General features: G+C 60.2%; 1 protein-coding gene across 11 annotated transcripts in view; it reads left to right on the plus strand.

The window, feature by feature from the left end:
• The window catches only part of MACF1 (microtubule actin crosslinking factor 1), a 112,717-nt gene that overhangs the window by 69,754 nt on the left and 29,075 nt on the right, over positions 1–13,888 (plus strand). For all 11 annotated transcript variants that reach the window (XM_048969121.1, XM_048969122.1, XM_048969132.1 and 8 more), the window contains one exon: positions 405–1,876. In XM_048969121.1, the coding sequence (XP_048825078.1) occupies positions 405–1,876 (1,472 nt within the window). The remainder of the gene's footprint in view (positions 1–404; positions 1,877–13,888) is intronic.

The raw sequence follows: 13,888 nt of genomic DNA on the forward strand, positions 1-13,888 counted from the left end.
GGTGTTCAAGTGGCTGTAAGCACGGGAGATTTCTTGCTCCAGGCATACCTGAGCCTGGACAGTTCATCCCACTGGTGGCATGCACTGCGCCTGGAACAAAACAGCTGTGCCTCAACTTCAGAACGGGGGCAGAGAAACCTCATGGCCACTCTCAGGTTGGGTTTCCCTTTCTGCGTTGTAAGAGATGGCGCTTAGAAATTGGTCAGGGCCGCAGAGACTACTGCGTTATCCCTACTGATTGCTTAAAAAATTCATGAACCAGTGAGCAACGCTGGTGATGCAATGGAAAACTCCTTCCTGTTAATCAAAACACAGTTGGTGCATCTGAGATGATTTTAAATAATTGCCCTTCGCTTATTTGATTCCAGCTTAATTGTTGCGTTCTAATCTTATTTCCATTGCAGCCGACCGGATGAACCGACTGCAGACCGCGCTTGCAAGTTCCCAGCAGTTCCAGCATATGTTTGATGAACTCAGGGCCTGGCTCGATGACAAACTGTGCCAGCAAGCTCGGAGCCAACCTATTTCTGCTAGACTGGAGAGGCTCCAGAGCCAAATTCAGGAGCAAGAGGAGTTCCAGAAGAGTCTCAACCAACACAGTGGCTCCTATGAGATGATCGTGGCTGAGGGGGAATCGTTGCTGCTTTCTGTCCAACCTGGGGAGGAGAAGACCGCTCTGCAAAACCAGCTGGTCAGCCTCAAAACACACTGGGAAGAGCTGAGCAAGCAGGCTGCCGACAGGCACTCCAAGCTGAAGGACTGCCTGCAGAAAGCCCACAAGTACCAGAGGCACACGGAGGACCTCCTGCCTTGGGTGGAGGACTGCAAGGCCAAGATGTCGGAGCTGGAGGTGACGCTGGACCCGGTGCAGCTGGAGGCCACGCTGCTGCGCTCCAGGGCTCTGCTGAGCGATGTGGAGAAGCGGCGCTCGGTGCTGGAGATGCTGAACAGCGCCGCCGACATCCTGATCGACGCCTCGCAGAGCGACGAGGACGACATCCGCGACGAGAAGGCTGCGATCAACCAGGAGATGGACGCCATCACGGAGGAGCTGCAAGCCAAGACAGGCTCCATCGACGAGATGGCGCAGAGGCTCAAGGAGTTCCAGGAGAGCTTCAGGAACATCGAGAAGAAGCTGGAAGGGGCCAAGCACCAGCTGGAGATCTTCGAGGCTCTGGGGCCGCAAGCCTGCAGCAACAAGAACCTGGAGAAGCTGAGGGCGCAGCAGGAGGCGCTGCAGGCACTGGAGCCGCAGGTGGATTACCTGAAGCACTTCACACGAGGGCTGGTGGAAGACGCTCCCGATGGGTCGGACTGCTCCCAGCTCCTGGGCCAAGCGGAGGTGGCTCAGGAAGAGTTCAAAGCAATGAGGCAGAAAGTGAATGACTGCTGCGTGCTGATGGAAAACAAGCTGGAAGGGATCGGCCAGTTCACGGGGCGGGTGAGGGAGATGTTCTCGCAGCTGGCAGACCTCGACGATGAGCTGGACGGAATGGGGCCCACCGGGAGGGACGCTGACAGCCTGCAGTCCCAGGCAGAGGACATTCGCACGTTCCTGGGCAAGCTGCAGGGGCTGAAGGCCGACATCGAGGCTTCTGAAAGTGAATGCAAGCAGATGCTCGAGGATGAAGGGAGCCCCGATTTACTGGGGCTGAAACGTGAACTGGAGACGCTGAGCAAGCAGTGCGGCAAGCTGACCGAGAGGGGCAGGAGCCGACAGGAGCAGGTGGAGACCACGCTGGCACGCGTCGAGGACTTCTACAGCAGATTGAAGGAGCTGAGCCACATGGCGGCAGCGGCGGAGGAGAGCGAGGCTCTGCAGGGGGTGGTGGGCACCGAGGTTGAGACCATCAACCAGCAGCTGGCCGACTTCAAGGTAGGTCCCTGTGCTGCAGCATTTCTTACGTGGCTCTTTGTGTTTGGGGGCTGTCCTTTGGTGCTGTGGTCTTTTGGGTAGGACCGATGTCTGCTGGGAAGGAGCAGGGAACCGAGCTGTTGTGGCTCCATTGGTTTTTTCGCTATGTTGGCATTTTGGATGCAGTAAAATACTGTTGCTTTGGAGGATACAAAACCAACTGCTGGCCTTGATAGTCTGCGCTGAAAAGATGCAGTAAGATTTTGGGACTGGGAGGAAAAAGGTCTTTTCCCACCTCTCCTTGCAGTGTGTAATGGTGGGCCAGTGCCTCCTGGGCCTTTGGAGGTGGTTGATTGTAGGTTTGGGGGAGGAGGGAATGTGTTGGGATGTTGGCATAACCTGAGCAGGTCTTTCTACCTGGTGCACCGTTCCCACATGTTGTTCATTTCTGTGAACACACGTGCATCCATTTCTTCTTGCCTTGGGTGCAAATAAAGCCACAGATAAACTGTGGCGGGTGGAAGACACGGGGAGAGACACCAAGGCAAAGTTCACTTTGTTGGGTGGTTTTCGTGTTTCCAGCTAAGAGCTGCTGGGGACCACTGAGGCTTGCATAAAATACTGAGAAAAGAGTTGGAGTGTGTTTGAGTACTGTAATTTTTTAAACAGCATTGTGGTGTTGGGTCATGCTGTTATTCTACGTTCATTACATTAACCTTCCTAGAGTTTTCTTGCTGTGAAACTCGTATTGCTGATGTGCTGATGATGGGCTGACTTACATCTGGCTGCTTGTTTCCTGGCAATAGCAGGGAGCGGGGCAGGGAGGCATTTCTACAGCCACTGACTTTTTATCTCATGGCTAATTGGTCCCATTCCATCTCTCGGCAGCCCTGTGAGTCCTGCGTTAGGTTGAGGTGTTTCTGTTTTGGGGGCTGCCCATCCAAAAAAACTCTGAAGCCTTACAGACTTGAGCTCCCATATGTTGCTGTTGTCTTTCATGTTGGGCGGCATTAAAATTGTATTGTTTGGAAGGGATTTAATTTCATCTCTGAACACCGTGCAGTTGCTTGCACCAAGTATAGCCAGGGAGGAGTTTCCAGCCTGCGTGGCTGGTGGAGCAATGGCGCTGGGGATGACCCCTTACCCCGTGGTGCAACCTCATTTGGAGGCACTCATTGCACTTTGGGGTCTTTGTTTGAGGAAAGCTCAGTGGGGAAAATGAAAGCTGCAGCAGTGAGTTTTGCTCCTTCCTGCCTGAGGATGGAGTGGGGGAGAAGCGGTGATGGAGCAATCGCTGTTCGAAGCAGCATTCCTCTCATGCACGGTTCATCCAGAGAGCAAGGAATGTGTGTGGTGCAGAGCAGATCGTTGCAAAGCCTCCTCATGGGGCTCCCTCCAAGGGGTTGGGGTGGCTGTGTGGGGTGTGAGCAGATAGCGTGTCCTAGGGCATCAATTTTAATGAACAACTGTGTAAATGAGATGCAAATTAGGTGTGGCCCCAGGGCTCCCAGCACCTCGCCAACGAAGCCCTGACAAAGGTGGGCACTTCTGGACTCATTGTGTCCATGTTTTAATCAAAGGAGATCTATTGAGGGCTGGCTGGGGCTGCAGCAGCTGATGTGTAGAGCAGCTGACGCTCGCAGCTCCCCATGTATTTTCCTTCTCCTGCCTGCAGACAGCCCTGGCTCTCACCCCGCCGGGCCCTCAGTGCACGGGTGGGATGGGGGAGGAATGGCAGCAGCACTGGGAGGTGATGGGAGCCCCGCATTGCTCAACGCGCTGTGCTTAGGCAAGGCTGTTCCGTGCCAACAAAGCTTTTGTGCTTAAGGATGGAGGGAGGGAGAATCCCTGGACAGCAGTAACTTATGGCACACTCCACTTTAGTAGAGTGGGCCGGGTTGCCCAGGGCCCGTGGAGCCCTGCAGCACCCCTCCGTGCTCAGATGGAGCGGCGATGCCGTGAGCCGGGCCATGAGCAGCGTTGTCATCTCCCCATTCAGATGCTGCTCTAATTCTGCTCCAGGTTCTCCCCGTTTAACCCTAATTAGCCCTGACCGGGGAGCGGCTGCTGCTCCTCGTGAGCCCCAGAGCGGCGGTGGGGTCCTCCCAGGGGAAACCGTGGTCCTGTGTGGGATCCTCCTGGGGAGGGGTCCCGTGGTCCCATACCTCGCAGCCCCAGTGGTATTTTTCACCCTTCTGTGCCCCCGTAGGAATGCTCAGTGGCTCCGGGCAGCTGGGTGGGTCGGGGCAGGAGTGGGGCGCGTGGCGGTGCCTCCTCGTTGAACGCCTTCCAAACCTACTTAAAGTATCTCTGGGCATTATTTTGAGCATCAGCAACACACGCAGAAATGCCTCCTCTCTGACAGCTGCTGAGCTGCCTTAAAGGCACCATCTCCTTGTTGGAAAGGCAATGATAAGGGTGGGAGTGGGCTCAGCAGCTGTCCCCACCCGCTCTGTGCGCAGGGTTGTGGTCACAGTGCTGTCACCAATGGGGCTGTCAGCAATGGGGCTGCCCAGGTCCCAGCCCACAGCACCTCGGTGGCATTTGGCTCAGTTTGGTTACTCTGTTCGGCCAAAGCGAACCCGAGCAGAAGCTGAGAGCTGCTGAGACTGACCTGTACCAAGGTTGTGTTCTCAACTCACAACGCTGCTCTGCTGAGATCTGACAGAGCCTTTTGGGGGTCAGCTTGGGTTGCTATTCTGAACCCACCCACACGCTCATGCCTTGGTAACTCTGCCAGGGGAGATGTTCATAGGAATGTCCTCCTGCAGAGGAGGTTCATCAGCTGGTGGTGGTGTTTCCAGGGGATGCTAAAAATACTGCGCTGGGGCCCAGCACACGAGGAGGAGGAGGAGGAGGAGGAGGAGGAGGAGGAGGAGGCAGAGGAGCAAGGGTGGGACATGGCCCCAGGGGCTGCAGTGGAGTGAGCCCTATGGCCAGGCCTGCCCAGCACCGACCGTCCGGTGTGGGGCTGGGGGTGGCTGAGCAGAATGGAGGCTGCGTGGGGAGCAGCTCAGGCTGCATTACTCAGCGCCGCTCACGGAACAATTGCCAATTCTTCTGCTGGAGGAGTGATTTAAAATGTCTCCCATCCAGAGGATTCTCGGCATGATAACACGCTTACCTCACTTCTGACAGAGCCCTCCATTCACCGCCCCATCACTCAGCCCTCCCCGCTGACCCCCACCCCACGTAGGACAGGACGGCCGCAGGGCCACACGTGGGTCCAGCTCTAGGGGTGGGGATTTGGATCCCAGGTGAGGCGCAGGCTCTGCCTCCCACCTTGGGCCCCTCCAAGGCTGGGCACCACTGGATGCCGGGTTGTAGGGCAGTGCTAAAAGCTCTGTGCAAAGGCAGCAGTGGATGAATGTGTGGGGGCCGACTCCCAAAATCAGTTTGAAGGCAGCCTTGAGCCAGGCAGATGGGATTATCATGGAGCACACAGTGAGCTCCAGGCTGCCCACGCAGCACCGCACACCTTACAGTGCACAGAAACACCAAATCCAGAGATACGGATAAAGGAGAGAGTTTAGAAGGGGAAGAGCAACGGCACTGAAAGGGAGATAAAGAAATCCCTCTGAACTTAGGACAAATGCAGCAAAAGCCGTACAGCATGACTTGCCACCTCCCTGGCACAAATCCCAGTGAAACCCAAATAGCTGCTTGTGTGTTTAGCTCTGGAGGCACTTTGCACCATCATTGTGGAGGCCAAACCCACAGCAGGTGAGGATGAGGAGCCCCGAGGATGAAGAAGACGCTTGGTGCGCTCACAGCGATGTGTCCATCAGACACTTCGTGCTGTCTCTGTGCTCTCGTGATCATTACACAAGGCAGCTCCCTCATTTCCAGCTGCTGAGATGCATTATAAGAAAGCTAAAAATACATTGGTTTCCAAAGCCCGCTTTCCCATGTAAGCAGGGGCCGCAGCAGGATGTAGCGCAGTCGTAAACAGGGTGACATCACCCCGTGACGGGGCGGCACGCGGACCCTGCGCTCCGGAGACGGCGTCCATATGAGGAAGGCTGGAAACCTGTGGCTCGGGATGCTCCTCCTGCAGCCTTACAAGTCTGAAAGATCCTCTGAGAGGGGAGTTGGAAGTTCTTCATCCTGAGGATGTGGCATCGGGGGAACCTCGGGGCGGCTCTGGGGTGACCTGTCCCTCGTGGTGGGCAGCACCTGCGGGACTGAGGTTACATTTGGCTCAATGAGGCTCAAGGATAGGGACACCGATGGAGCCAAAGCCACGTTCTGGCGACCGCTCAGCCTCTGCCCATCCCACTAGCTGTGCTACCAGCTGGGGCTGCGGGGCTGCAAATCTGGAAGCTCTATCAGCCGTTATTTCAGTAACAGAGATCACAGCTGGCAGAGCTCCACATACCAGAGCCGTGCAGACAGCAAAAGAGCAGAAATTCATACTGGAACTCCTGTCCTGCCCTGTCCTCCCATCACACCAACCGAGGCGACAGCGAAGCCCTCATCACCCCTTGGCCCCGTGACTTGTCCCCCCCACTGTCCCTGCCCACTGGGGGCAGTGCTGGCTCTTGGTGGCCCCACGGCTGTCCCCATTGCTGGTGGCAGTGGTGGCCCTCGGTGGCTTCTTGCCGGCTCACGGAACTTGCAGGAGCTCCAGCTCAGCTCTCAGGCGAGGCAGGGCAGGTTTCTCGTGGGCTTCAGTGCTTGCTGAACGTTTCTCAAACCGCTTTAGCGATGGGGGAGATGTGTTGGGGAAGACTTGGCTTGCTGTCGGCACGTGACTTAGTGAGGAAATGGGAAAAGAATTTCTGGCTGTGAAGCCGTCAGCTCCACATCGAGAGCGTTCCTAGGAGTGGAACAAAAAGCCTCCGCGCCCGGCCAGGATGCCTGGGATTCCTGCTGGAGGGGCTGCAGCCCTAACGGCCCCACAGCGCTCTGCTGGTGGGCAGCTGTGCTGGCACGGCGCAGTACGCATGGCACAGTGCAGCTGCCATCGCCTGGTGCTGCAGCCTGGGTGAATGACCCACCCCAAAGTGCAGAGCTGTGGGTGCCGAGCTGAGCCCCACTGCTCAAAGGAGGGCCTGAGGTGGCAAAGCAGCAGGCAGGGGGTGGCCGGGGTCCAGCACCGCTCGATCTGCCCCCAGCACAGCATGTCCAGCTCTTTTCCTTGGCTACGTTGAATTGTGGAAATAAGAAAAGGGATTTCCTAAGATTCCCCATCGTGTGCAAAGAGCTCGACTGAGTGCTTCAGGCAATTAGACACGTTTCATAACGCTGGAACCTTTCTCCTTTCCTCATTTCCACCTCTGGGGAGGGAGGGCAGGCGCTGTGGGTGCGGCGTTGGACTGGTTTGGCCGTGGTTCACCGTCCCCGTGGAGGAGCTGCTGCTCCCACGGAGCAGAGGAGCCGGGTGCGTCGCAGCTGCTGCTTTGGCCTCGGCCGAATCCCAAAGGTTTGGAGGCAGCAGCACCTGCAGCTCGCCCGAATCATCGGCTCCCAGCCCTCCTTGGCTCTGGTTTCTCAGCTCAGTGGAGTTGCAGTGCGGGGCTCCGTTGGGGCGCAGGCTCACACCGCCCCTTCTGCGAGCGCAGCACCTGCCATGCCGCTCGGCAAAGCGCGTTGCTGCGTGCAGCCTGGGGGTCCGTTGCCTGGAGATGCGCTGGGGCTGCTCCAAGCTCTCGTTTTCTCTCCAAGTCTGTGACTTTGCTCAGCATCGCTCCGGAGCAGTGAATCACGCTGCTGCTCCCCCCCACCCCGCCCCCCGCCCCTTCCCGGCTGTGCGGGAGCCCTCGCACGCGGTCCAGGCTCCGGGACCCACATGCGTGGGGGCAACGGGGCGATGGGCGCGGGACAGAGCCGGCGCTCGTCCTGGCGGGGCGGGAGCTGAGCTCCGGTGGCAGCACGGCGGCAGCCAACGTCCGTGCGGCTCTTTGTTGCCCGGGATGGCGGCGAAAGAGGCCCGGGCCTCTTATTAGGGTCGGGCAGCCCCTCGCTCAGCCCGGCAGGAGCTGTCGGAAATCCGGTCCGCTCCTCCGGTATAGAGCCGCTCCGGGCCTCCCTCCGCGGACAAAAGCGACCGGGGCGCAGGGGAGCCGCCGCCGAGCAGGGCGTTGCTGCTCTTTGTCGGGGGATTTGCGCGCTGCCACCTCCCCTCGGAGGAGGAGCTCCGTCGGAGCGGGGAAGGGCCGCCCCGGGCCGCCGCGGAGAGCCTCCCGGGTCCGGGCAGGGGGTACCGGAGCGGAGCCCTGGGGGGACTGCGGCGCCCGGGGAGGGAGGGATGAAGGAAGGGAGGCAGGGAAAAAGGGAAGGAGGGGGCGGCCGCCCGCCCCGCCCCGCCCGCGTCGCCGCCCCCCGGCCGCCCCCGCCCCGCCGGCCCTCCTCCCTCCGCCCGCCCTCCGCCGGAGTTGGCAGCGCCGCGGGAGCCCGGCGCTCGCAGCGAGAGAGGAGCGGGGCCGCGGCGTGCGCTGCGCGGCGGCCTTTTGTTCCGGCAGCGCCAACTTCGGGCTCGGCGTCGGAGGGAAGAGTGGACAGGAGCGGAGCGGCGGACCCGCGCCATGCCGTCCGCGGCGCCGGCCCCGGGCTGCCCGCGGGGGCGGCTGCACGCCCGGCCCGGCCGCTGAGCACAAAAGGCGGAGGAGAGACGGGAGCGCGGCCCCGGCTGCAGCCCCAGCGCTGGCCCCGCCGCCCGCGCGCCGCCCCGCGCCCGCCCCGCCGCGCCCCCGCCACGGCCGGGCCGCCCGGCGGGATGGAGCCGCCGCTGCCCGCCGCCGGGCACCGCGAAAGTTAGTGCGAGCCGAGCCGGGAGCCGCGGGACCGGGAGGAGGACGACGAGGAAGGCGCCGGCAGCCGCTGCGCCCCGTCTCCCCCGCCGGCTCCGGCGAACTTGGGGGAATTCGCGGCCATCCGTCCCCTTGCCATTTTTGGATGCGTTTTATAGCCGATTTTTTTTTTTTCTTGGGGAGGAAAAAAAAAAGGAAAAGAGAAGACCCGGCGGTGCTCCTCCGCGCGGCAGCGGGACGGGGCACGGTGGGGTGAAGGGAGCGACAATGCCATCATGTTTTTGAGACAGGAAGCCTCCGAGTTTGCCCTGAATGAAGAACTTCCTGTGTTTAAACTTGCACGAATATCCGCTGACAAGCTCAGTTCAAATGAAAACACGAGAGTCGAGGGGAGAGGCTAATTTGGAGCAGCTGGACTGCGCGGGACGGCAGCGGGTGGAGGACGCGAGGAGCCACGGTTTGTGCACTGCCCGGACCTTTGCTGCTAGAGGGGGACACACGGGATAAATCAGCCGCTCCGAACACCTCCGCATCTCCTATTGCAAACGGTGATCGGGAACATTTATCGGAGCTGTCGTACTCGTTGGGTTTTGCTGGCAGATGGCTTTTTGGGGATGAGAGGTGCTGTTCTGCTGCCCGAGACCCACGGTGTGGCTGTGCATCGGCCCGCGGCCCCACAGCTCCACCTGGCTGGGTCCAACGCGGTGTGATGGTCCCTGCGGCGCCGGGCGCGAGGTTGACGGGGAGCTTCTGTCATCCGTAAGGGTGAGAGCATGGGCAAACCACTGAGCAGGCCAGACTGTCTACGGCAGAACCGCACTTGCCTGGGGAAGGGTGAGGAGGAGGACGGCTACATAGAGGACTGCTACGTGCCCCAGCGCTCCATATACGACACGATGAGAATCAATGAGCAAATCGACCAGGGATCGAAGCTCAACCAGCTTTCGAAGAGCACCCTCGGCAAGGGGGATGGCAGCACCATCTCCAGCAATGGGACGCTGGGAGCTGCCAACGTCTTTGAGCCGAGGGCGCCCGAGGCGAAGAAGCTGGACGAGCGAGTCATCTTCGACGCGCTGAAGCTCAGCAGCGACATCTCCAAGCCGGCGCCGCCTCCACCCCGCAGGCGGCCAAACCCTGAGAGGAAGGAGAACGTGAATCGGCGGTCATGGAAATCCTTCATGCCACCCAACTTCACCGAGTTTGCAGAGAGGATGGGGGCCTCGCTCAGTGAGGTGTCGGAAGCGGGTGCCTCCAACCCCTCACTGCGGGATAAGAGGGACTCCAGTGCTCTGCTGGCTGAGCACGCCGGGCAGCCCGACCGCAGCGAGCCCATGTCCGAGTCGCTCACTTTGGAGCACGTGTCCAAGTCATCCGGTACAACGGAGGCTGTGCAGTTTGCCGCAGACTCCTATGGCTGTGCCGCAGATGAGCGCCAGCCCCTGCTGCCTGCTGGCGATGGCCATGCTCGAGCCACAGAGCTGGCCAGGGCTCGCCTGCTGCCCAGTGCCACGTGGCCGCGGGCCAGGAAGAACTTCCCCAAGGCCAGCGTTGGCAATGGGCGACAGGAGACCCTGGAGGCTTCCGAGTCGGACTGCACAGTGGAGAACGTCAACCTTTCCCCATGCCTGAGCGAGGAGCTCCTGGATGCGGGACTGAATATTCTCATTACCACCAATCTCAGAGAAAAAACTGAGTCTGAGCTGAGATTTGAGGAGGATGAGCGCTGGGTGATGATGGAGGAGTGGGAGGAGGCGACGCTGTCAGAGAGAGGAAAGGCTGTGCTGGTGGCAGAGGGAAAGAAGAGCTGTTGCTTGGCAGATATTTCTGAAGAAAGGGAACACTTCACTGCTCCTGGGGACAGCTCTGCCCCCAGCCCGGGCACCGTGCAGCCCTGCAGCCCCCAGGGCGGTGCCAGCAGCCTCACTGCTGGCAGTGCATGCTGCACTGAGGATGTGGCAGTGCAGTGCGAGGCCACAGACTTTGCTGCAGGTTTGGAGCGCTCGGCCAGCCCCGCCATCCCCGAGCTGTCTGATACAGACTCAGTGCAGATGTTCCTGGAGCTGGAGGAGCAGTGTCTGAATGAGGATGAGGGTGATGGGGCCATTCCTGCCCTCCTGGGTGCTCGGTTCTCCCCAGTGGACTCGGAGGGGCTGGACCCAGGTTTGGAGAAACTGACAGGGGCAGCAGATGAAGCACGTGAGCCCATGGCCCCGTTGGAAGTCAGTGCTTCAGACTCTGCTGTTGTGTCAGATCTGGAGGACTTTGATATCACCTGCAGCTCACAGGTGCTGAGCACAATGGAGCCGGTGACAGAGCCCTTCTCTGAAAGGGACACCTTGGCCATCACCCCAACGGACTCGGATGGAGGGACCTTGCCCAGCCCTATGGCCATGGTGGGGATGGACTCCAGCCAGCAGTGCTTGCTAGCTCTGGTAGAGGATGCACCTGACCCACTGGCAGACGTGGGGCCCATGGGCTGTGCAGCGGCAGTGCTGGTGGCTGCTGCAGTGGCATCTCCTGAGACTGGTTTGTGTCCAGCCTTCAGCCTCGAGGGAGCTGCTCACCCTGGTGTCCCCATGAGGTGGGAAGGCGACCACCAAGACTTGTTCGTCCCCTCTGATGAAGTGCCGCAGTGCCCTGAGGAGCCCTCTCCTGTCTCAGTATCCCCATCCTGGCTGTCTCCCTGCCAGCCCCCAGCCCCTGGCACGGTGGCTGAGGGGCTGGGGTCCCCCGTGCAGTACCACGAGGCCATTGCTGGGGGGAAGGACCCATCACACATTTGTCACCTTCTGCCTGGAAGGACTGAGCTTGCCAGCTACAATGTCCCAGAACTGCTTTCTGAGGACAAAGCCATGGATTTGGGAAAGGAAAGCGATGGATCTGGGGGCCAAACTTGCTCAGAAGACAAGCACTGTCCCGGCAGTCCTCTGCCACCATTCCACACGGGCTCTGCATCACAGCCAGGCTCTGAGGCTGCAGTGCTGCCCTCAGCACCTGCAGAGGAGCACCTGTGGGACGCAGTGACCTCAGGGCTGGAAGGCTCTCCTCGCACTGAGGGGTCGCCGGCGGAGGCGGCCGTCCTGCAGCCAGGAGACCTGGCCCTGCTGTTCGCCTGCAGCTGGGAGGAGCAGCCGTGCCGTGCCGTGGGGAGCGGTGCTGTCATCCCAGAAGGGCTCGGCACGTCACCTGCCGCTCTCAGTGCCGCTCTGTGGGGCCCGGAGGGGCTTCCAGCTCTGGCTGACCCAGCAGTGCTGGGGGACCTGGAGGTGCTGGAGCCCTGGGCTCAAGCGGCAGCGCCGGGCGCCGGGGATTTTACTGTGGATGCTGAGGAGCCGTGTGCTGAGCACCCGCCCCTGGGTGCCAGCGCCGCCGCTGTGCCCTTGGTGGTGGAGGAGCTTCTGGAGGCCCCACCGCCATTTGCTGATGTCCCTGTTGGCTCTGTGCCGCCACTGCCAGAGGCCGACCCGCTCCTCGCCGGTGCCGGGGACTTCGGCAGTGGCCCGGTGCTGCTGCTCACCGCCTGGCAGGATGCAGGTGACTCTGCCGCCGTGGAGCAGCTGCTCAACAGAGCGCTGACTTTGCAGGATGAGCCCATTGCTGTGGGGGCTGCTCTGGATGGGGCCGAGGGCTGCGCGCCGGGCCCTGTGGGGTCAGAGCCGGTGCCCGTGGGCTGCCTGGGACCCCCTGCCTCCGCCCCCTGTGCAGAAGGGCCTCCTGCTCCAGCAGATGGATTCGTTCCAGATAATGAGGTATTTGTTGCTCAGGCGCTTGCAGACGGCGCTTCAGGCACAGAAATCGCTTTATGCCGCGGCAGAGGGTGGGTGTGAAACGCAGCGCGCTGCATTGCTCACCAGCACGGGCTGTGGGGTGCAGCGGTCGTCTGCTCAGTGCTCGCACGGGAGCTGCAGTGCCCCCAGTTGCATCTTAAAAGTGACCGGCAGAAAGTTTCTTTTTGTGAGCAGAAGGCTTCAACAGATCATCTAAAGCGTTGTCCTAAAAGTTTGTTGGCTTGTGAGGGCACACTGTCCTCCCTCAGACAGAGCTGCCGCCCGGCCACATGGTGCTCACCAACCTCTGGAGAGCAGCCGTGCCAGAGGGCAGCGTCCTGTAATGCGTGAAAGCAATGGGCCCTGGGCTGAAAGAGCTTCCCAAACGAGCGGTGCGGGGGGTCCGGGCTTTGTGGGAAGGGGGTTGAGCTCCCGGTGGGGTGGGGTTCATTCTACCCCACTTTGCTATGGCTTTGGCATGGAGAGAGCTGAGCGGCGTGAGTGTGGCAGAGTTCCTGTAAATGAGTGCGGATTTACTGCTGTCTGGATTAGGAGAAATACCACTGAGGAGCCGCCAGAAGTTAGTCAGCACCGAGAGCCCAGAGCAGCAGAATTACTCATCTGCTGCACTCTGCCACCCCTGAGAATGCCTGCAGATGGGCTGGGGAGGCCATGCTGGGAGCAGCGGGCTGCACCCCTGGGGGCTCTGCCTGTACCTCAGGTCACTGACTGTGCTGAACGGACTTTAGGGTGTGTGGTTCTGCTGGTCATTAACCCCTTTATACACTGTGCTGTGCCAATGGGGCTGTTGGCAGCTCTGGGCCCGGTGCTGCCAAAGAGGTGGGGATGGAGCTGGGATGGAGGCGGTCAGCCCGGAGGTGGGAAGAGCAGGAGGTGAGGGATGCTGCAGGAGGTGTTCTGTGAAGTGAGGAGGATGAGGAGCAGCTGTGTGTCTGCTCCCCAGCATGCCTGTCCCCCCGCTTTGCCCCGTGTGCATTTCTTGGGATTTTCTGCATGGCCAAAGGTGCTTGTTAAATATTTGTTTCGTAGCTGAGTCACGCTGAGGTTAATGAACTAAATCAGTGGAATCTTTCACAAGCAAAGAAAAACAAGCATGTTCAACATGCCGTGATTATCGCAGTGATCCTTGTGCATCGCTGCAGTCCTGGGCCGTGGGTGTTGCAGGTATTTGCTGCCTGATGTTGGGGCTCACCGCCTCTCTGCCCAGCTGCTGGAGTCCCCGGGGTTGTAATTGCAGTCAGTGCTCGTGTGCAGGGCCAGGCTGTGCAGGGCCGGGGCTCACACCGCGCTGCGCTCCAGCAGCTGCGTGCCAGACTTATCAGCCCGCTCCTCGTGGGTTTGGCCGCTCTAACAGCCAGCTCCGTGTATCAACAGTAAGGGGAGAGGTGGATGGGGAACCAGTGATTTCATGTCACCATTTACTGCTTCTAACCGTATGTAATCCTCCCTGAGCAAACAGCTCTGGGCAATGTCTCCCAGCACCCCCTTGGGTT

The sequence above is a fragment of the Lagopus muta genome, chromosome 23, assembly GCF_023343835.1.
Source record: "Lagopus muta isolate bLagMut1 chromosome 23, bLagMut1 primary, whole genome shotgun sequence".
Lineage (NCBI taxonomy): Eukaryota > Metazoa > Chordata > Aves > Galliformes > Phasianidae > Lagopus > Lagopus muta.